Below are 24,756 nucleotides of genomic sequence, written 5' to 3'. Positions count from 1 at the left end.
AAGGGATGTAATTTAAATCAGTTTTACAACTGAAGCTCAAAATTGAAAGTTATGGTTATTTTAGTTTTAGAGACTAAATTGAATAAAATATAAAACTTTATGGGCATCTAAAATACAAAATTATATAGGTTCATACATATCATGGCATAATATAAAAAGGTTTGGTATTGATGAATTATTTAAAATAATTGTTTAGATCAAGAATTGAATCGAATCGGAGATAATCAAGGAAAAGTCAAAATTATTGATTAGCCTTGAAGGTTCATGTAACACCCTATATCTGGCCTATAAGTAACGACCAAGTCTGGGGGCTACATCAATTGATATTAAAACAAACCAATCTTTAACCACTTAGAAATTTAATTAAAACAAACCAATCTTTAACCACTTAGAGCTTGTTTGGTTTGGTGTATTGGCTAAGCCAATACACCCCTAATCGGTGGGGCCCACCTAATACCAATCTAAGACGCCGTTTGGTTGAGCGTATTGCTAATACGCGTCTATCCCCTTACTTCCCTAATCGGTGAAAAACACCGATTTCTACTCCTCCCCTTATTCTCAGATTAGATTACCCTTCCCTAAACCTTCCCTCTTTTACCCCTAATCGATCCCCTCTGTTTCTCTTCCGTTTCCCACCTTCATCCGAATTGCTTCCTTGTTTCATTGCTTTTTCCCAGTTATTTTCTTCCCTTTTCTGCCGATTTGCTCCCCCGATTATTTTCTTTTCTATTTCGGCCGATTTGCTCACAGTTTCTGCCGATTTGCGTCATCGGTTAGTCTATGTTTCCCGATAGATTAATATCCTTTGCTATTGTAGATGAAAACCAATACTTTCGAGGTAAATATGATCTATTGTTTTTCACTAATCGGTTTCCCCTTTTGCTTTTTTCAGGTTCTTCATTGTGCCCCGATTTGCTAATAGGTTAGTTTTAGCCAATTTTATTCTGTTTGTATTGCATGTTGAATTGAAATGTGTTTTCTGTTGTTGGTTAGGCTTAAGAAATGCATGCCGTTCGAAGTTGTTCTCTCTTCTCTGCTAATCTTCGATTTCTGTTTGTTCTGTTGTAATTTTCGAGTCCTTTTCTGATCTTCAAAACCGCGAATGAGATTTCTTCCAATGTTTGTTTGTTTAAGTGCCTGAACTGAGTAGCAAAAATAGGTAAGATCATTGAGTTCTTTTGGTCCTCTGAAAGTAGCAAAAATAGGTAAGAATGCTGCTAAAGAATGCTGTTAAATTGCATATACCCCTCCTTCCTTGAGTCAAAATAGATGACCTTCCCAATGAACAGAGATTATGTCATTGATCTAGAATTAAAAAGCTCATCACCAAGTTATTTCAATCCATCAACTTATTGCAATCACTAAAACACTTGTAAGGTGTGTAATGGAAAAAACATAAGGCTCAAAGATGTCCGATGAAATAATTTAGTGTTAGAATTTGCAATTTGTGTATCCAAGGCTTGTTCATTTGTTTTCTGTGTCATAATCATGTTTAAGGTGTCATGTATTTATTATAAGTTTTGACATTTTAAAAATAAGTGGTGTTATATTGATTTTGATATGCTTTTGTGCTTGTGTAATATTGTATTTTAGCTATTTTTCTTGTGTCTGTTTAGTAACAATATTATCTCTACTTTTGCCCATAAATTTTGTCGTAGTCTGGTTTTATTTTGTGAAACTTTTTGATGTTGAACAAAAGTTTCCAAATCTTTATTGAATTAAATTAAATTATCATTCATCTAACTAAATTACTCCCGACTCATTCAGACAATAATAGTGCCTCAAATCCTCTTTTGTTTGTTTGTTCTGTTGTAATTTGGTCATCTGAAAGTAGCAAAAATAGGTAAGATGAAAATGTTAGATGATAACGAATGTTCAAAACAATTTATAATGTTAAGAATATTGAATTTCATGCTGAGTGCAGATCAGTGAAACTAGAAGCTGTTAGATATCGAACTGTGTAGTCTGGCTTTGGGGTTTAGGGGTGAAGATACTGATACTGGTACTTAGAGGTCTTTCATGTATTCCATTTTTTCTAAATAGTTAATTAGGATGAACAGAAATATGATTTTTTTAAGATATTAAACATTTTGGAATTTGACAGCTTGTTATTGATTGAATAGGATGTTTGATATGAGTAAGAATTTCTATTTTCTTTTTGTGTTTTAATCTATGAATTTGGGCAAAATATGAATTTGAGTCATATGTATATAACTACTTTGTTGTAAATTACGAATAAAATTTGATATTTCAGCCTTTGATAAACAGAAAAGCTAGTAATATCACAAGATTTTGTTGGTTTGTTCTGGACATTGTTTTGATAGTCTGCTGGAAAATGTTATTTTAGTTTGTTAGTGAGTATAAGATGAAACTGTTGTGGAAGATGAAATGTTATTTTAGTCTGCTGGACCTTGTTCTTGATTTGTTAGTCAATAGAATTTGTTATTTTAGTTCTTTTGGACCTTGTCTGCTGGAAAATTTTGAGTGGTAATACTCTAATGTTTGGTTGTCTACTATGTTACTCGGACTTCGGTGTGAGTGGCAGATTTGGGTATGTATCTAACACAGATATGTTCAATTCTTTCTTAGTTTTTCCATATATTTGGAGGGTCCTTGGAGGGGGGTATATCCTTGTACCCTTGTCCAAAAATGTGCTGGACACGGGTGGTTCAAGAAAAATGAAAAGTCAGAACAACATAGGTTGTCTGTACCATACTGTCTTATGCCGAAAATATTCTGTTTATGGAACCCACCTTTGGTTCATTAGTCCAATAAATTTAGTATTGCTCAATGCCTGCGAAATGATTATCTAGTTGTATTTACTTATTTATCTTGGTTGACTTGAGCATAGCCATGTTTGTTAGCTTTATGCATTGAAGCAAACACTTGCCCTTTCTCTTTTTGCATTCGAAATTTTTACCTAAGATAATTGTTACCTTACGGACATAGGCCATGGCCCCCAACTAAACAAGTAAACCCATTGCAAAGCCTAAATTGTTCTGTCAAGTTGGAACCGAGGTTTCCAAGATTTATCAAGTGTAATTGGTGACTGATTTTTCCAAAGTGGGAATCTAGCATTGAACTTTTATTTATTTCAGTCAAGTAATTGGGTGGATTTACCATTAAAGGGACAGCTAGAATAAATTGAACTAGGTATAAGCATGTTGAAGTTCGGTGTTAAACATTTTATTTGCTGATTTTTGGAACTTGGCTTGTTCTCTGTTTTAGCTAATGGGATTCTTGCTGCTTGCATAAATTGTTATTTGCTATTTCTGAATTAGGGGATGTTGAGTCAGTTTTAAAATTACACTATTTGATCTGCACTAACTCCTAAGTGATAAAGGAAGTTGAAATTTAAGCTTATGCTTTGTGCCTCTATGCACTTATTCTGTGGTGGTTATATAGACTTCTTAACAAATAGGCAATTATTGTGGTGTTTTTAAAGTCCCAAAATGGCAATTAGCCTAATTGCAATTATACTATGTAAACCTAGAATCTAATTTTAAAAAATAAAAATAAACATGCAAGTTTCTTAACAAAAATATGATAAGCCGACAATTGTAGAAACCCCTTATATCATACGCTTAGTATGATTTGATTTTCCTAAAAGAATTAATAATTCCTCGTTGCAACTACTTAAATCATTATATCATATAGATTGGGATAAGAGTATGATTTCAAGAGCATGTGTTTTGAACAAAGGCCATGATAATACAAAGGAAAAAGTCAGCCATTAAAATCAAACAAGTAATTAATTTCATCAAAGAGCATTCAAAAAAAGCATTCAAATTGGCTTTCAAAAAAATTGTAAAAGCATTCGAGAAAACTTGTAAAAGCAAGTAATTAATTTCATTAAAATACCTTTCCTTTAATTAATTTTCATGCCCTTCATGATGTTTTAGGGTGAAAGAGTTTGTAATCTATTTCTAAAGCTAAATTATCATTATATTTTCCTTTATATGACATTTCACCGACCAAAGTAAGCTAATTGACTGATATATATATATCTAAATCTAGATCAAAATAAATCATATATAATAAAACTAAATTAAAATAAGACCTAAATGAATGAAAGTCAAAAAAAATAATGTTGCTTAGACAATCTTTGATTAAACTAATCATAAATAAATATTTATTAATCAATGTTCAAACTTTGAACATGCTTTATTAAACTAATCAATGCTAAAACTTTGAACATGCTTTAATGAACTAATCAATATATTTATACTTAACAAAATGTTATAAAAGTTTTAAAACTTGAATTATACATATACCAACAATTAATTTTAGGTCAATTATACATACACCAACAATTAATTTTAGGTCAATTATACATGCTTTATAATTTCTTTATTGTTTGGGTGATTCATAAAGAAATGAAATTAAAGTTGCAACGATATCATTTAGTATCAACTATTTTGCTTCGTGTGTTCTAAATTTGTATTGTTTATTTTTATTTTATAATGTGTAATTGCAACTTCAATTCATTGATAGTGTGTGTTATAATTTTAATATGTTGCAGTAATGGCTCGTCTGCCTTTAATTGCACAAAGTGTGAGGCGTAAAAGAATTGGTCTTGCTTTGACATTATGGTTGGAAATCTGTAGAATTGCGATTTGGTTCTTGTTTAGAATGGGTGCCAGCCTTAGCCTACAGACTTATCAACCAAGGATTAGGTCCTACACCTTAGATTTTTATGCAAAACGGGATTATGTGAAGAGGCTTGTCTATGCTAGTGACGAGACTTGTATTGAACAAGTTAGGATGAATAGAACTGCCTTTTGTAAACTATGTGAGATGTTAGAATCGATAGGGGGATTGAAGTCGTCAAGGTTCATGCTTGTTGATGAGCAAGTAGCAATGTTTTTACATATCATCTCCCATCACCTGAAAAATCGAGTTATCAAGCATCACTTTAGAAGGTCCGGGGAAACTGTAAGCAGAGCATTTCATAGTGTTTTAGATGCTGTCATACGCTTACAAGATGTCTTATTTAAAAATCCGGAGCCAATTACAGCCGACTCTTCTGACACAAGGTGGAAATGGTTTAAGGTAGTAGACTGAGTTTTAGATATAGCTTGTACAACATTTTTAGTTGACTTAGATTTAAATTAGTATTCTAACACAAGGTTTTATATCATGTGATATAGAATTGCTTAGGTGCTCTTGATGGAACCCACATAAGGATTAGGGTGCCAACAGCTGATAAACCTAGATATCGAACCCGAAAAGGTGACATAGCAACAAATATGCTAGGTGTTTGTACACCTGATATGCAATTTGTTTATGTTCTTCCTGGTTGGGAAGGTTCAGTTGCCGATGGACGGGTGCTCCGAGATGCCATCAGTAGAAGACATGGACTTAAAGTTCCTCATGGTACAGTGTATACTTAGAGGAATTTGAATTACTCATTAAGATCAAACTTTGTTTGCTGAATTAATCATTTTTTAAAAAATTATTTTATAGGTTGTTATTATCTAGTTGATGCTGGATACACAAATTGTGAGGGATTTCTTGCACCATTTAGAGGACAGCGATATCATCTGAACGAGTGGCGTCAGGGTTATCAGCCAAGTTCTTCGCAAGAGTTTTTTAATATGAAACATGCCTCAGCACGTAATGTCATTGAAAGATGCTTTGGCTTATTAAAACTTAGATGGGGAATACTTAGGAGTCCATCGTTTTATCCTGTAAGGGTGCACAATAGAATTATTATTGCATGTTGTTTGCTCCATAATTTTATTCGAACCCATATGAGTATTGATCCCATTGAAGCGGAGGTGGGAGAAGGATTACCTACTAATGTGGTGGATGACGATGAACCGAATATCACAAATATTCATCCATCGGATGCTTGGGCAACTTGGAGGATGGAACTAGCCAACCAAATGTTCGATGAATGGCAAGCATCTAGAAATTAGTTAGGTTTAGGGACAAATTCAGTTTGAATTGATTTGTTGATGTTTTTTTATGTATAAACTTTGTGAAACTTTGGTGGTCTTTATGAAACTTTATGAAACTTTGTTGAATTATAATGTAATTATCTTTTCATTAAGCATGTGTTATAAATTTAAATTTAGTATTGAACTACCGATATAATATTATAAACTGTTCACCCAACAATTAAATGATATTCAAAATAGTAAATAATGTTAATTTGTTTTTTTTTTAAGAACAATATGTCAGGTGTTCCACCAACGGGTGCTTCTTCTCAAGCTTCTCGAGGAAGCAAAAGAAAATGGGTTCCAGAGGAGGATGCAGCCTTGGTTTCTTGCATGGTGGATTTGCACAATGTAGGAACATTTAATGCTGATACCGGGTTCAAAGCCGGTTATTTGAACGAGCTAGAGAAAATGCTAGAAAAGGCTTTACCAAGAGCAATGTTGAAGGCGAAACCAAATATTGAATCTCGGATTAGGTGCCTAAAAAGGGAATGGTCAGTCGTCTACGACATGCTTAATGGCCAAAACAACAGTGGTTTTGGTTGGGACGAGCATAGGCAGCTCGTTGTTGCTGAAGATGGAGTTTGGGAATCCTATGTAAAGGTAAAATGTATTTCAAGTATTTATTTGTTTTTTTACAAAACTTATAACTAATATGATTTCCTCATTTTTTTAGAGTCACAAAGAAGCCTCTCAGTTCAGACATCGTTCTTTCCCTTACTACAACCAGCTTACTGCCATATACGCAAGAGATCGGGCGACTGGGAAAGACGCTCAAACAGCTGCTGATGTTCTTGAAGAAATACATGCTGAGGATGATCGTACTACAGATATGAATGAAGAGAGAAACACATTCTATGACTGCGAAGCTGACGTCTCTTTAGACGACATGGATGTTTCCGGTATGGATCCGCGAGGAGATAGAGATCAAGGGGGTTCCTCATCTTCAAACAAGAGAAAAAAGAAATATGATGCTCGTGATAATGTGTATGCTTCATTTGAGGAGGCTGCCACCTTGTTGGGGGAAAAAATCCAGGCCGTTGGCGATCAAATCAGTAGGACTATGGCCTCCGAGGTGGTAGTTCAGCAGAAGTCTGAAGAAAAGATGGAAGAGAAAGCTTCAAATTTATATTCAGCCTTATGGTCAATTGAAGGTTTAACCGACGATCAGCGGTATGATGCTTTGAGTAAAATTCCCGATCATCCAACTCAAATGATCGTTTTCTTCAGTTTACCTTCTGTTGCCCGATTGGAATGGGTCAGAAGATTTCTTTCTCACCATTAAATATCAATGTTCAAACTTTTTGATGTTGTAAAACTTTTGAACATATTGATTATGATGTACAATTTCATTTTCATCTAACTTTTTCTTAGTATAAGTTAATTATGTTTATGCAGAATATAATTTTCAAGTTATATATTTAATAATAATTATGTTAATTTATATTTTACAGTATCATATATTATGATTTGAGTAAATTAATATAAGAACATTAATTATTAAGAATTTTTTTAAATTATATAGTTTAATTAAAATATATTTAATAATAATTATGTTAATTTATATTTTACAGTATCATATATTATGATTTGAGTAAATTAATATAAGAATATTAATTATTAAGAATTTTTTTAAATTATATAGTTTAATTAAAATATATTTAATAATAATTATGTTAATTTATATTTTACAGTATCATATATTATGATTTGAGTAAATTAATATAAGAATATTAATTATTAAGAATTTCATTAAATTATATAGTTTAATTAAAATATATTTAATAATAATTATGTTAATTTATATTTTACAGTATCATATATTATGATTTGAGTAAATTAATATAAGAATATTAATTATTAAGAATTTTTTTAAATTATATAGTTTAATTAAAATATATTTAATAATAATTATGTTAATTTATATTTTACAGTATCATATATTATGATTTCAGTAAATTAATATAAGAATATTATTCAATTAAGAATTTCATTAAATTATATATTTTAATTAAAATATATTTAATAATAATTATGTTAATTTATATTTTACAGTATCATATATTATGATTTCAGTAAATTAATATAAGAATATTATCCAATTAAGAATTTCATTAAATTATATATTTTAATTAAAATATATTTAATAATAATTATGTTAATTTATATTTTACAGTATCATATATTATGATTTCAGTAAATTAATATAAGAATATTAATTATTAAGAATTTTATTAAATTATATATTTTAATTAAAATATATTTAATAATAATTATGTTTAAATATGATTAAATTATTTATTATTGATAATAAAAATCTTATTATAATTTAAATAACAATAACAATAATCATTTACCAAAACAAATTTATGCTAAGGGTATTCTAGTCATTTTAGTTTTTTCTATTATGCTATTACACCTCTATTCCATTCAACCAAACACAAGATTACTATTACGCCTCTATTCCATTACATTCAACCAAACAGTGGATTAGCTATTACACCTCTAATCCAATACACCTCTAATCCCAATACACCTCTAATCCAATACGCCTCTAATCCAATACAGCGAACCAAACGTGCCCTTAGAAATTTAACTTTTAAAAATCACATAATTGATCAAACCAAACATAATAGTTCCAACTTTCTAAATGTAATCCAAAATAAACACATAGTAGCATAAATCATTAAAAACACTAAAATAGTTAAGGAGTATTGATGGAGCTCCTGTTACGCTACCCCGCATAAGTCTGTGGGTCACTTGTAATCTAAACAAATATACTAAATGAGTTTTAATTCGATGTGTAACTTACATTCGATAATAAACGGTAGTAACACAGATATATTTTCAATTTCTCATAAATCAATCATTTCTCAGACTTAGATACAGAATTAGAAACAGAGAATATCAGATACTGTTGCAGAACAATTCAAATACAGATGAAAATTTCTACCCAACCGTTACACACCATCTCCGACCATCCCTACACATCATATATGGTATCAAATACCTATCCATCCCTACACACAATATAGTGACTGTATGTCACGTTTTAGAACAATCATAGCCTAGCTGCCAGACTAGAATACGATCACTCGCCAGAATAAAAAATATATGCTGCTTACCCACTAGATTTGGCAGATCATTAACTGCCCACACTTCCTTCTTTATACAATCCCAATCTCGATGCAGATGTAGATTTAACAAATATCATAAATAAGTATGCAGTTATACAATTTCAGATCGTACTCATGTAATGCTATCATGCTTACTTATCAGATCTCATAACAAACGCATATATATATATATCAGAACAACAAATTATTTACTAACAAGTTGTCAGATTACAATTTCAATGTTTGGCACACGGCCAAGCATATGACTGTGTGACTCACAACCCCCTCACACAGCCTAGACATACACTCATGTCCCTGACTCGTGTGACCCTAAATCTAAAACAGTGACTTACAAGGCCTGGACACACACCAGTGTCCCTAGCCCATGTGCCTCCAATTCGAAAACACTGAGTTACAAGGTTGTATGGCATTGACAGCCCTATTTTTCGACATTTGAAACTTGCAAAAAACTGAGTTTCCATTACACACCTCACATGGTCTCGAAGTAGAAGCAACCGAGATTAATCCAAAGCCTAAAAGCAACAAACCATGGGCCAATTACACAATTAATCACAACAAAATGCCTAAATTAAAGTAAAAACTTGAGTTGCATCGAAAAGTTAAACGAAAGCCCAAACTAAAAAATTCAACCCCTTACATTCGCACAAAACTAAAATCCACAAAACTACAACGTTTAGGAAACATTGTTCTCACGATCTTCGCCTAAAAGAAGACCAAACGAAAACTTAAACAAGAAATTCAAGAAACTAAGCAAAACCTATCTTGACAAAATGAACAAACAAATACTAATAGAAATTCATATCAAACTTATGCAATTATCTCGACAATCGAAGACAACAAAGTACGAAGTGTTTCCGTCATAATAGTAGCAAAAAAATTACACAAATTTAAAAATAAATAAGGCAATAAAAGAACACAATGGAAGGAGAAGGAAAGAAAGAAAGAAGAAAAAAAAGAGGAAGAGAAGACAGAGGAAACGTAATAGGAAGAGGGAAATTTCAATTAGTTTGTTTAAAACTAACAACCACAATTTACGGAGAAGTAACAAAAATTATTTCCTTATTCTATACACAGAGACTCAAACATTAGACCAAAGGGAAAACAAAAACTTAACCATCGAACCAAGAGGCTCATTCTTGACACAAATTAATGCAAAAATAAATTTAAGTCGAGAGTTCAAGGATAATGGTTAAACTAAAATAAACAGTAAAAATTCAACGAGGCAAGCTCGAATCCTCGATCTCAAACACATAAACTAAACACTTAACTATATATACAAAAACTTAATTATTAACAGGATTTAACAAACAATTGCTCAAAATTTGGGGTGTTACAATTCAACTTGTTTGTTGTTTTTACCAAGTAAGTTCATCTGGTATTTGTTTATACAGGTTTTTGTGTATTTGATTTGTAATTATATAAGTGCTTAATTGTGAATTAAAAAAAAATGTGAGACTTGGACTAAATTGTAAAATGTTGATTATAATTGAAAAAGAGACCCGTGTGAACTTTTAGTAAATATTAGGATACAACTGGCATGCCAATAGGGTCTTACACATTTATACAAGATTGATTACAGATATTACTATGATCCTGCATTTGTTGCGGACTCGAAGATACATATGACACAGGTTTAGTCTGAACTTGTAACTTGATGTTGTTTTGAAGGTTTAACCCGTAGAGGTAACCTAACATGTATATATATTCAGCTTGGACAAGCAATTGGATGTGTCATTATAAAGGTTTAGCCTGAACTAGTAATCTAACACGAATATTCTTAGCTCGAACGAGCAATTGATGTGATGTAGATACCTGTGTATCTGAGTTCGTTTACTGAGGTTCATTGGGAGAAACAATTTATGTAAAATGAGAAATCGAAATGAGGTATAATAATCTTGATGTTTACTTGAAAAAAATGTTAAATTGAGCTTTAACTATGTATTGGTACCATGAGTTGATATGTATGTGGTTGATTCATTTCTTAATTGCATATTTTTTAAATTTGTTGTAAAATGATATGAATTGACATGATATATGATTGAGATCTCATATGGTTTAATTATATGTTAAACTTACCTTATTAGTGTTGTGCTTGTCTAGCCAACTATGCCAAATTATCATATTGTAAGATAAGATAAATTTTGTTTAACGTCTATGATCTTACTAATCATTTTATATGTTTACCTACTTTGTTTTCTCTTTTCCTTGTAGATCATTACCTTGCAGAACATGTCAAGCCGGATCACCCCAAAGCTCACACTATCCTATCATTGAATCGATAAATATTTGATCATCTTGAGTCTAGGGTGTGGCATGTATATAAGTGTTTTGGTATATATCTAAATGTATAAAAGTCTTGATGAGTTTGATAACTTTTGATAGATTTGGTATATGATGCTTCTCATATTGTTCATGGTATATGAATTGGTTAATACATGAATTAGCAATGCTTAATGAATATGGAAGTTGAAACACAGATTTGCTTAAGTTTGTCATGTAAGTTAATAGGATGAGGTAAGTAGAATGGCCAATATGATGCTAGGTTGAAATGATAAGTTTGATTTATATGTTTGAGATATGTATTGGTTTATTTGGTTCAAGTTTGATGTCTTTAAATCATTAAGGTATATAACATTCATATGTGTATAAAATGAAGTTTTAATGTATTATAGCATAGGTAAGATTGGTATTTGAAAAACTAAATTTATTTGTTTGAATGGCATTTGATTGATTGTATAGAAATGGTTAGCTTGGTAATAAGTTGAACTTATATTGAATTGGTTTAATTTGAAATGATTAAATGACTTGTTTTGATATGTTTTTGGTATGTTTTGGTTTAAATGAAATTAATATTTGATGCACAAATTGATAGGTTTTGTTAGAAAGTATAAAATAGATACAAAATGGGTCATTTTTACTAAAAATAGAGCTCACGTTGCGACCTCAGATTTTAGACGTCGCAACGTCCCATTAGAGTGAGTAACGTCGTGATGAGCTAAGGCTTGACATCTTAACATAACATACTGAGATGGCGACGTTGTGACGAACACTAGATGAAGACACGACGTCGATCTATACATTTTAAAAAACTTTACAATATGGTCATGTTTCGTGCTCGGGCTGACAATTCAGACTCAAAATTGATTGAATTATCATGATTTGAATATGATTGGTATTAAATTATATATATAAATAATTGTATGATGTCTAATTGGTTGTAGTTGTTCTGACAACGAATGTAGCATTCCATAGCTCAGACCTGATGACGGGGTTGGATAAGGGATGTTATAGAAGCTTTAAAGCTTGGTCCAATGATACTCAATTCTGCTAAAGCAAAAAGGGATCACAAGCAGAAATGGTTGATGTTCATAGACATTAACATCACAGGTCAAAGAATAAGTGCTTTTGTTGATACATGGGCATTTGTATAAATGATTATATGATGTCTAATTGGCTGTAATTGCTCCGGCAATGAATATAGCATTCTGTAGCTCAGACTTGACGAACGGGTCAAGCAAGGGGTGTTACAGAGGCTTTAAAGATTGGTCCAATGATATTCAATTCTATTAGAGTGAAGAGGGATTACAAGCAAAAATGATTGATATTCGTAGACATCAACTTAGCAGGCTGAAGAATAAGTGCTTTTGTTGATACAAGAGCATTTGATTTGTTCATATTGGATGAAGCTGCAGGTAAATTTGGTCTTTCAGTTAGCATTTTGACTAAAAAAGATCAATATTTTTAGTTCCAAAGAAGTCTTAACTGTGGGAGTAGCACAATGAGTTGAGTTACAGATCGGTTAATGGAAAGGTAAAGAAGACTTTGAAGTAATTCATTTAGATGATTACGATTTTGTTCTTGACTTGAATTTCCTTGACAAGATTAATGCTTTGTTGGTTCCTTTTGTTGATTACATATGTAGATACTCGTCAATGACAATGCGTTGTGTTACTGAGTAGTGATAAGAAAGGTGGAACCAAGGTATTGCCGACCATTCAACTAGTCAAGTATGTTCATTGTGGTAAGAACATTGATTTGATAGATCGGAGTGCTGCGAAGACCCATTTGAAAATGTTAGAGGTGTAATAAACTTATGTGAAGCTTGTTGAGTTATCAATGGGGCTACAACCTATGATAGAGGTGGGCTGTGCATCAAACTTTAGGGGAAAAGTAGTGATGTAAATTGAATAGTTGAACGAAGTAAATGCTATGAACGAGGTACATCTCAAACACTTATCTAATGTTTTACAAAACCAAAGTTGACGACAATACTCAAAGTTATCCCGATATTCAATGTGGGAATGCCAAAACCTAAGACCACACGGTTTACTAGACTTAAGTTCTAATCTCGTGACACACGCACCTACTTAAACTACTACACATATACAATCTACGAATTGATCTCATGACCGTGAGAATATAATGAACGCCTTTGACGAATAAATCAATTTTTAGGTTTATAGGTAGTTATAAAAAGAAAAACAAGTTAGAAAGATGAAAAGATACCCTTAACAAAATATTTACAACATTTTACTCATTTATAAACCTTTGAATTTGATACGAGTAACTGCTAATTTGACGTTGAGGCATTACTATCAATTTACTCTTTGCCTTATTCAATCGAGCCGAATCAAGTTAGTCGAGTTCATGAATCCTGTTTTAACAACCGAACTCATTTAAAATTTTTCAAATCAAATAAAAAAATTTCAAGTCAAATAAAATTAACAAATACTATCATTTATACTCAATATTGCATTTACATGAACTGATTATTTAACTAATAGATGAATTACAAAACTATTTAACTATATAAATAAAGCTAATGAGTAAATATTTATCGAAACGACGTAATCAGATTCTCAAATTATGTAATTTATATTCAATTTAAACCGAAAATCTTAATTTTTTATCCAAATTTAATCTAAATAACTCAACCTATTTAATTCAAATTTTAAATTTTTTATGAACTCACTAACCACAATTGCTCCTTAAACACAATTGCTCCTTAAAGAAACAAATAATCTACTATTTTTTTTTTGTAAGTTTCATCCCCAACAAACAATTTAAGAACTATTTTTATATATTTTTTAATACGTAAACATATGACGAAATATTTATTGAGTAAAGCCAAAAGAAACAATACACTGGATATATATGTATATTTAAAATAAATCGGGTTTCTAAGATGTTAATAAAATGCAAAGATAAAAGGGAACAGCTAATCTAAAATCAGTATGTGACCTGGGGTTGTTCCCAGTGATGGTGATCAATGCAGTATCAAAGTTTAAGATACAATTAATTTAATTCAAGTACTTATTATTACACACTCATATATATGCACATGATCCTTTCAATAAAAAAGAAAAAGTGACTAATATAATAATTTGGACATATCCTTAATTATTATTTAGATATGGCTAAACTGATGAAGCTAAGCTATTGTGATTTTCTGTATTCTCTATTTCTCACTTTCACCATCCCAAGCTCACTGTCCTCCTCAATGTCCTCATCTTATCAACAACCTTTCTTTGTGCTGGTAATTTGGATTGTTTTCTTTTCAGAACCTGTTCATGTTTTCACCATATATACAAACAAATAAGCATCTTAATGGATTATGGATAGAACCAATTATGTTATAAATTTATTAAAAATTAAATATAATTTTAATTGAAATGGTAACATTTAAAAGATAAACAATAAGATGTTGACTTCAAATCTGTATATATTTTCCTAGATTTATCATATAAACATCCTTAAAATAAAGAGACAACCACCCTTAAATGAGATCAGTTGTCAAAACGCATTGTATATTGTATATATATATATATTTGCAAGAGACTTAACCTTTTAATACTTGCCAAACTGTGACACCGATTAAAAGGCTAAAAGTTCCAATTAAAAAGCTGAAAGTAGTACTTACTAGTGTACTTACTAAAGGGCCAAAGGTGACTACCAACTAGAGGACTAAAAGTAATACTTACAATCAAGCCAAGCCTAAACTCAATTAAACTTATTTACCAGGTTTTGAATTCGAACTCATTTCAAAGTTGAGCTCTACTCCATAATTATCCTTAAAAGGCAATAACCTAATGTAATAATATCAAAATATAAAAAACTCAATAAGACTCCTTGAACTCGGCTCATTCAAAAAACACCAGCGTCACAACTCAAGTGGTTATTTATCAAAGTTAGAGAGTTACCTCTTGCTTTCGCTTTTGCTCGTTTTCCTCCTGCTCAAAGTTAAAACCCAGAAACAATGGTAGTTATTGACCATTTGTATATTCAAAAACAAAAGTAATTTCAACTTTTCCAGAAGAAAGTATTTGTTTACCACAAGCTGCTTAAGCTTTGCATTCTCCTGTTTCAGCTGGTTCAACTCTAATTCCAGTTCCACTGTGTACGCCTGCAATTCAACAAACATGAGACTCCAAATTTAATAGTTATTGGTATTGCATTCATTTCAACAGGCAAAACACACTCTTACAAGCATGCAAAAAAAGAAGAAAGCACAACAACATATATAGGCACCTGTTTCCTTGCTCGAGATCTTGCTGCTGACTCTCGATTCTTGATCATGCGGCGTTGTCTCCTTTCGACTACCACCTCCGGCGGACCATCTATGATCCTCTTCTTGTTCTGTATCACGACGGGCTCTAACAGGCGGTTGGTGCCATTCCCATTTTCAGCAACATTAGAAGATTCCCCCATCATAGTTTTACTCTGCGTGAAAATGGGGTATGCTGCGGCGTAACCATTGCCTGGTGCTGCCAAGTTGCTGGGAACAATTTGGTGGCCTGGGAATCCTAGCCCCATCACATGTCCCATCCCGAAGTTTGCATCCAAGCTTGCACTGCTATTTTGAATAGATGTCAACATTTTCTGTTGAGAAGATCCGGCCCCATGCCCCATTCCGTAGGTTGCTTCTAGACTTGTGCCATTGGTCCGGGTAGATGCCACCTTCTTTTGTTGGGAAGATGCTGATGATGGTTCTTGAACAACTCCGGCTTTGATGAGAAAATCCTCCAAAGTCATCTCTCCGAAAGTTTGTTGGCGCTGAGGAGGTTCGTGATCAGCGATGTTGTTAGCCTTCCGCTGCTGCGGTAGCTCTTTCTGAATCTCAAACCATACCTCATCCACAGTTTTCTTGCAAAGTGGGGTGGGGATGGAGAAAGAGCCTTGTCGGGCCAGGGTTGGTTGACCTCCGTTGCCCTTGTCTTTGTCATCGCGAGCCTCGTTCTGGTCGAGCTGTGGTGGAGCTTGGTTTTCCTCAACATTCCACAAGTTGGCAAGGAATTCATCCATGTTCATGGACCCAAAAGCCTTCCCGCTCTTCAGTTGAATCTCGTCGAGGGTGAGGGAGAAAATCGAACCCTGTTTGTTCAAGGAAGAAACAGATTGATCCTGTGTTAATTCCTGGCGTTGTTGCTGCTGCGGCGATCGCGGTGCTTGCGATGGTGACGCTGCCTTGATGCCACCATAGGCAACACTTTCTGATGCAAAAAGTGCCATTATATTTACCACAATTCCGAGACTACTTCAATAAGATGGTACAGGCACTACCTTAACGATTAAGCTAACACAAAACAAAGATAAACCTCAAACAAGTTCCTGCAAAATAACAAAAACACAAAAATCATACATAGTTTATACCCGCACTTAAGTTTCTCATATGGTTAACACATTTTAATATAAAATTGCAGATAAATAATAATAAGACTTGAAAAGACCAGAAAAGTGACACGAAATTTATAATCTCAGTAACTATAATCTTCTTCTCTGCAGTACTTTTTTTTTTCTTTACTTCAGTACAATTTATTTTTTGAATGATCTTTGACCCTTTGCATGTGCTTGAGTAGCAAAATTTTTACTTTCCCAAAACAGAAAATACATATAATTACAAAAACATTTATATTCCAGCTAAAGAACACTCTAAAATAGATCAAATCTAATGCACCTCTGGTTTTTATAAAATTAATAAAAATTAGAAAAAAATTATTTATTTATAAACAAAAAATAACCAAAAAAATTTAAAAAAATTCGTTAAAAAAATTTATAAAAAAAAACCCGGTTAGAACCCGATTTGTTTCAAACAATTCTAGTTTTTTGGTTATATCTCACAAATTGAACTGAACCTTTATTCTCGGTTCAGTTGGTCGATCCGGTCTAGTTTTCACAATTTATGAACACATTACTAAAACAAATTGTTCATAAAACATATATTTTGGGGGCAAAAAACGCATCAAATCACTCTTACAAGGAGGAGCAAGTGCAGCAAGTCAATAAATATCATGCATTTGGATATGGGGAATGAAGAGAAAGACAGAATGAGATTAAGATTTTGAAAACCAAAGATCGACATGCAAGACCATAGATCAACTATCCATGAAGAAAGAATGAAAATCCACCAAGAAAACCATATATATCAAAGATACGAGAATTAATATGAATTGGAATTACAAGAAACCATGGAAATAAAGGGGGAAAAAAAGAAATTACCTGAATGTGATCTGCAAGCATTGGAGAAGCTTTGGAAAAGGGAAATCAGAATTTTTTAATATATATATATTTTTACTTTTTTGATTGTTGGGAAAGAAGAGGAAGAGGAAGAGGAAGAGGAAGAACAAGAGAACTGTTGGTAGTACTGTAACTGCAATGCAATGGCCACCTTAATACATGCAAAGGAAGGGAGGGTGTGGTCCCCACTTTTGGGCACAGTTTTTGACACGTTTGTGCCACATGCCACTTAGTTTATGCCAAAATTCCCCTCTTTTCAATTTTTCATTATTGTCCTTTACAATTTACATTCAAATACACCCTGCTTAGCATTTCTTATTCAAACTCTATTCTTTTTCCCTTTTAATTTATATACAAAATTTTAATTATTTATGCAATAACTGACTTTATATTTCATATATAAAATTTTATAAATAATATATTATAATTATATTATTTATGAATTATTCTGGTCAATTTATTCACTATTAACAAATGAAAAAATTGAATAGTCAACAATTTAATTTACTAGTTTGTACAAATGCTTTAATAATCATTAGGATTTCTTTTATTAGTATTATATTTAAATGATGGAAATAATTGATCTATATTAATTATGTTTAGTAATTATTTTTTGAATAATATTATTTTATATTAGAAGTGTTTATGGATTGATTTGGACTAGGCATAAGTGTAATATTAATATACTTTATCCTTGTCCAAGCCTGAATTGACTAAAGGTATGAACCTAAAATTCGTTCAAGCTCGCTATATTTATAAATGACAAATCTAAGTGCATTTTACGATCACTCATATTATTTTTTAATAATATTTATATTATTTTTAGTTAATAATTATATATTCTCAATTATTAAAATTATATATACAAGCTACTTAATATTTTTTTAATTATGTTCACATTATAATATATATTACTATATATTTAATTTTTACGTGTTATAAACTATATAATATACAAAAATAACATAATATAATATACTACAATTATAAAAAATGGATCAGGCTTAGGCCTTTAATGTTTGAGCCCGAATCTAATTCATTTTTTAAACAAGTCTTAACTTTTTTTTCATACCATTTTTCGGACAAAATATTTTTACCTATATCCTCTTAAATTTTTTATGAACCTTTGGGTTTAAGTAACCCATTGCATGAATAAGTCTAATTTGTATTAATTATGTGAAGTAAAACTATATTATACATTGATGTTAAAATTAGTTTAATTATTGTTTTAAAAAATTATAATATTTGAATTGTTAATTAACTTGATGGCAAGAAAATATTAATTAAGTTAATATATAAAAAATAAAATGGAAATTATAAACTCTATATAAAACTATTAATAAAAAATAAAATTCAAATAAACCTTAAATGAAAATTTAATATTATTTTTTAGATGTATTTACTACCATATGCATATGTTGTATTATTATTAGTTTTATTTTAATTTTTACACACGTGTGTTTACTCAAATATGTGTGATAGATATATTTGAATATATATATTTGTTATTTTTGACATAATGCAACCCATAAATAAGAGAATAATGTGCTTTAGCGCACTCGAACTCAATGTCCTCCTCTATGGGTAAAAACAATGTTCATGCCAATTTAACTAAAACTCAATGAAAAAATATATATTAATATATATTAATTATATTTAACAATTCAAATAACGAATATTACTTTACACTAATTATAATAATTAATAATATATTATTTAGAAAATTAATAAAAATTAAACGCGTAAGATCGTATGTAACGCATGTCACATTAAAAACTGGTTTTAAATAAAAGGATGACTTATCATTTATTAGTTTAATATTATTTTATTTATTTTGGTTGTTTTCAATATTTACATTCAATAATTTTTAATTAAAAATAATAAAAATCTAATTATTTATTATTTAAGTTACATTACAAATTGTTTTGATTTAAATAAATCAATCATTAAAACTCTTGTCAGACAACCTACATGTAATATTGTGTAAAAAAAAGTTACATTATAAATTAATTATATTCTAATATAATTATATATTATACACAATGTATTTTCATTTAATATATGTATGGTTTTTTTTTGAAATTATATATATATATATAATCACAATTACGATACAAAAATACTTATGAAAACTATAACCATAATTAATTATTATAAAGCGCGATCAAACTTATAACCATAAAAAATTATGCAAGCTATTCATTAAAATGCTTAAATGCTGTAAGCTTATTATATTTTAAATAATATGAATAATAATTATATTTTGTTTTTTTTGTATTTTCTTTCAATTTTTTATTTCTTTTTTACTAATTTTTTTTATGTATTTAAGATATTTATATAAATTAAAAAAAAACTCACTAACTTTTCTCATCATAAAAAAACTCCACTCTTTTAATCATTTCCTAAAACAATTATCCACTTTTAATTTGTTTTTTTCAAAATACAAAGGTTGCATTCTAAAAAAAAAGTTAGAATTTTTTTAATAAAAGATGAATTAGAATTATTTTTAAGTATAATTGTTAAAAAATATTTAATGCACTCTTAATAGAGTTTCTACGCTCCACAAAAAAAAATTAAGATGATGGTAAATGTCCAATAAAATTAGTAAAATATTAAATATATATATATATATAAAACTGCGAAGTCACAATAAAATTTTTTTAACTCTTTTGAAGTTAAGAAAACACCAAATACTAACCTTTAAAAAATTTAAAAATTTACAAAGCAATAAAACAGCTTTGAGTAATGGGTAGTTACAACAACCACATAATTATCTAAAGTTTGTTTGAAACAAAAACACGAAGAGAAATCACAAAAATCTAAACACAAACATAAAAGGTTTGAAACTTCCAAATGAGAAAACAAAGATTTTTTAGAATTTTAAAATTAAGGAAAATAACCAATTGAATATTATTAATTTGATTGGCATGAGTATGTTGTCAAGGTAAGATGAAGTGAGTTCGAATGCGCTGAAGCGTATTATACTCCTATTTATGAGTTAGGAAAGAGATATGGGTAATTCTAAGCATGACGTCAAAAAGAAATCAGATATGATCAAAAGTTGAAAATGATACAAAATATTTCCAAATCAAAGTTCGTTCCATTATTTTAAATAAAATATATTTTTGACCAATTGTTAACTCTTTTCCTAATTTCTTATTAATAGGAGAGAAAACAGGATATACCTATGACATTTAAGTACCTTACAAAGGTTCTAATTATGTAAACTTTGACTTTTAAAATTCTATCATTTTTATGAATGTAAAATTCATATTATTTTTCCATGTCAAATATTTGACAATATAAATACTCGTATCTATGCCTAGCTAAATCATGATGATGTTGCACTTGTATCTTGAGTTTTGAGTTTCAGTCTGCCCTGTTTCTTCTGAGTTGTATCTGTACCAGTGTCCCATATATGCATGTGTCCCTGTGAAATTTACTCATAATGTTTTCGCCAGATGCTTTCACTTATGTCACCATCACCACATTCATCACATGCTTTCATTATCTTTTCACTGTGTTTGGGTCTCTTTCATGAATGCATTGAATGCTTACATTTATCAACAAAAGTTTTATAGCAAACAAATCCCAATCATTGAATAATGAATAACAGATCTTATGCAAACACAAGTTTATGAATCTAAACCCACATATTTACATTTATCAACAAACAATATCCAAAGAATGAAAGGAAACAATGGATAATTTAGGGGACAGTTTTATCTGCGCTTGGTCTGTACAGGTGATGTTCTTCTCCAAGCAGCATTGCTCGTAATATGGCCTCTCGTAAACCATTGTAATGCACGAGTAAATGTCCACCATCAGCAACTTCATGGTATTGGATCCATGGTAGCTTTTTCGAAATGCATCGTTGAAGTTCGAACGGAACGATCTTGTCTTCGTAACCTTGCCAGATATGAACACAGTTTTGGTTTTGAGGGAATGGACTAGTCAGTTCCATTGGATCAAAGTCCCAATCACCATAACAGACTAGAAAGTCATTGCGGAGTGTATTGAAAACAGATTGTTCTCGTAATCTTTCCTGTTGTCACGGCGCAAAACATGAACTGTCAACATAATGATCATTCGGCAACGGTGGTGATCTAGAATGTTTTTATCTTTACCTTGGTAAGCATGGGGAATCCTTCTGTTTTCTTCAGGGCTTCCATATCTCTTTTATTGAAGAATACGGGCTTTTCTTCCATGACAGAAGGTGAAGGGAACCATTTTCGAGTAACCGACCAGTGTAGTAGGCCAGGGGTGTATTTTGCTACCCAATACAACAACTTCGCAAGTGGTCTCCTATAATCTTCTCTGGTCAAGCTGTCGGGAAAGGACGGCCATCGATAATTGATGACTGGAACTACCATCGTAACACCTGCTAGCCTGCGTAGATAATCAACAGGCAAGTAGATTACTTAAAAGTGAAGCAACAAAGCTTAGTTTGCATCAGAAAGTTCAAAGTAGTTTGCCTTTCTGGTATATATTTGAGGCAACTCCAGATGGGGTATGATCCCATTGAGACTCCAATCACATAAAACTTTGGTCCTAGCTGTAATTGATCAGCAAGCTCCTGAATGTCGAGTGCCTCGCTTTTAACCGATCGCTTTGGATTCGGATCACTTTCGCCATAGCCAGCACGATCATATAGCAGAAAATATATTCCCAGTTCCTCTATTAGTTCCTGGAAACTTAACCAATTGTGAAGTTAACTCCACTTAACATTCACATATTCAGGCAAAAGATAAAAACAGCAATGATTGAATGTGATCAAGTCTGTATGGAATGTTAAATACATGCTCGTATCTAACACTTAATCCAAGCCTAGGTTTCATTAAAAATTCAAAGCTGTGTAACATTTGAGAAGAGAGGTAAAAGGCAGTACTTGGGGAACTTGAAAATTCATATCTTTGGAGCTACCAAAGCCATGAACAATGATGATCTTGCAGTTAGATTTGGCCTTGGGCACACCTCTCTCTCTGTAAGCTATATGTCTGCCATCACTGAGTTTGACTGTGGGTGAAACAAGTGGAGGATCCTCAGGTGAACTATCAGTTTCCAGTTGAGCAGGAAGCAACTGTGTGGCCTTACCAAAAAAAAAAAATCCATTTCAAGAAAATCTCATCAGCAACAAAAGGGTAGATCTAGCAAATGCACTTTTAATTTAATGATTGTAATAAAAGAAAGAAAAAAGAGACAGCTTTACTCACCATTCAAAATCCCAAACTTGTGCTTGATTTCCTTTTGACCTGCAGATGCTAACAGCCGCCTTTTCCAAGAATCAGTTAACAGAGACAGAAGAGCAGTTAAATGAACATGGTTGATTGTTGTTCTTTTGATCACCAAATCTGGAAAAAAACAAAGTTGGAAAATGGAAAAAAACAGAGTAAATTGCTGTAATTATCAGTGATTGATATAGTAGTTACAAGTTCAAACATCCAACCTGGAAGCATCTCTAAAAGAGAATATAATGATTCCTTGAGGATTTATGGGTTTTTCTTTTTAATGGTTTTGTTCCTCTTGTGGGGCTTAGGAGTTTTGGTTGACCTTCTCTCTCAATTCAAAAGTTAGAAAATGGCAGATGATTTACAATGCTGTGAATTAAAGTAAATTACGTTGCTTATGGAAATTTGTGCTAATTTTAATGATTTTTGTTCATAAATTTACAGGTAATTCGTATGGTGAAGAAACTGGCAGGAAAGACCAATTGGCCCAACAGGCCTACCGAATCCAAGTTTTGATGCTTCAGACTTAGTAATCAATTATTTGAAGAAACCCCAAAAATATTAAAAACGATTTGAGAGAAATTTGGACGCAGTTTGATGTTGAATCAATTAGATTATTGCCATTGACATCATTCATCTATGTATGGTTTCACGGTTTATTCCCCATAGTGAGCAAGAATATTCTTGCAGTTCCTTGCTGGGCTGCTATTTCAAATATATAACATTTATTTTTATTGTCGTTTTCCAAATGTCATATTTTTTAACTTTTAATTTAATTTTTATCTTTTAACATTAATACAGAGCATTATTTTACCCTGGTCAAATTTTTGGCTTAATTATAAATTTGGCCACTAATATTTATATATTTTGCTAAAATAGTTCTAATTGTATTTTTAAGCTTTTTTTAGTCATCAACCTTTATTCTTTTTTTTAAATTAGTTTTTTTAACAGATTTGATGAAAATACCGTTAAAAAAGTTAACAATATGATGTGAAATTTCATATATGAAATATTTTTAATAAGATAATTTATTACTTAGATAACTCGATTAAATAATTACAAAATAAATGTAATTATCTGAAAAATGGTTTCAAAATGAATACATACATTCAATATTTATTTATAATTATCTTCTTGAAACATGTCAGTGTAAAAAGAAAAACGTATGCGTTCATTTTGAAATCTTTTTTAGATAATTAAGTTTATTTTCTTTAAATCAAGAGTTATTTTTTTAATTTCATGTATGATTTATTTATTTTATTATTTTTCACATGTAATTATCTTATTTGGTTATCTAAGTAATAGATTACATCTCATTAAAATTATTTTACATATAAAATTCCACATCATCCCGTTAACTTTTTTAACGGTATTTTCATCAAATCTGTTTAAAAAAAGCAATTTGAAAAAGTAAATAAATAAAAATTGATGGGAAAAAAGGCTTAAAAATATAATTAGAGCCATTTTGACAAAATATATAAACGTTAGTGACTAAATTTGTCACTAAGCTAAATTTTTTTAACTCCAGGACCTTTCACTAAACTAAGAATTACACTTCAACAACCAAAAATAGTTTCAATCTGATCATGATATTTCAAAAAACCAACTTTAATTTTTTTATGAGGAAGCTAAATTTTAATTTAAGGGATAATATATTTTTGGCCCTTAAACTTAGCAATTAAGTCTATTTTGGTATCTGAACTTGGCAATTAGATTCATTTTTGTCCTTAAACTTATAAAAGTTTGATGATGAGGCACTCTGAGGTTGTGTCATATCACCACTTGAAATTTAAAAAAATTATATAAATTTTCAAGTGATAACATGGTATAATCTTAGAATGTCACATACAATGTTCTAATAAGCAGACCAATGGTTGAACTGTTTAAACCGTAAGTTCCCAATTCAATCGCTTTGATTTGTTCAACTATTAGACT

At 30.9% G+C, this 24,756-nt stretch overlaps 2 protein-coding genes across 3 annotated transcripts; both read right to left on the bottom strand.

Moving 5' to 3' along the window:
* Positions 1-14,298: 14,298 nt before the first annotated feature.
* LOC107889167 (ABSCISIC ACID-INSENSITIVE 5-like protein 1) lies at positions 14,299-17,719 on the bottom strand. Its single transcript, XM_016813521.2, has 5 exons — positions 17,576-17,719; positions 15,608-16,687; positions 15,411-15,482; positions 15,280-15,309; positions 14,299-14,643 (listed from the first exon to the last, which is right to left on the bottom strand). Exons 2-5 carry the CDS (start codon positions 16,586-16,588, stop codon positions 14,551-14,553), a joined length of 1,176 nt encoding a protein of 391 aa, XP_016669010.1. The 5' UTR covers positions 16,589-16,687; positions 17,576-17,719; the 3' UTR covers positions 14,299-14,550.
* Positions 17,720-21,191: 3,472 nt separating this feature from the next.
* LOC107889168 (uncharacterized) lies at positions 21,192-23,186 on the bottom strand. 2 transcript variants are annotated; one of them, XM_016813523.2, is made up of 6 exons: positions 23,040-23,186; positions 22,807-22,944; positions 22,482-22,682; positions 22,069-22,280; positions 21,721-21,982; positions 21,192-21,638 (listed from the first exon to the last, which is right to left on the bottom strand). In XM_016813523.2, the coding sequence occupies exons 2-6, from the start codon at positions 22,807-22,809 to the stop codon at positions 21,303-21,305; spliced, it is 1,014 nt and encodes a 337-aa protein (XP_016669012.1). In that variant the 5' UTR covers positions 22,810-22,944; positions 23,040-23,186; the 3' UTR covers positions 21,192-21,302. The 2 variants fall into 2 exon arrangements, with proteins under 2 accessions (XP_016669012.1, XP_016669013.1); XM_016813524.2 differs by lacking the exons at positions 22,807-22,944; positions 23,040-23,186 and having other exon boundaries at positions 22,069-22,287; positions 22,482-22,620.
* Positions 23,187-24,756: the final 1,570 nt, after the last annotated feature.

Source organism: Gossypium hirsutum, chromosome A09 (assembly GCF_007990345.1).
Source record: "Gossypium hirsutum isolate 1008001.06 chromosome A09, Gossypium_hirsutum_v2.1, whole genome shotgun sequence".
Taxonomy (NCBI): Eukaryota; Viridiplantae; Streptophyta; class Magnoliopsida; order Malvales; family Malvaceae; genus Gossypium; species Gossypium hirsutum.
This window is presented reverse-complemented; position numbering and strand designations above follow the sequence as displayed.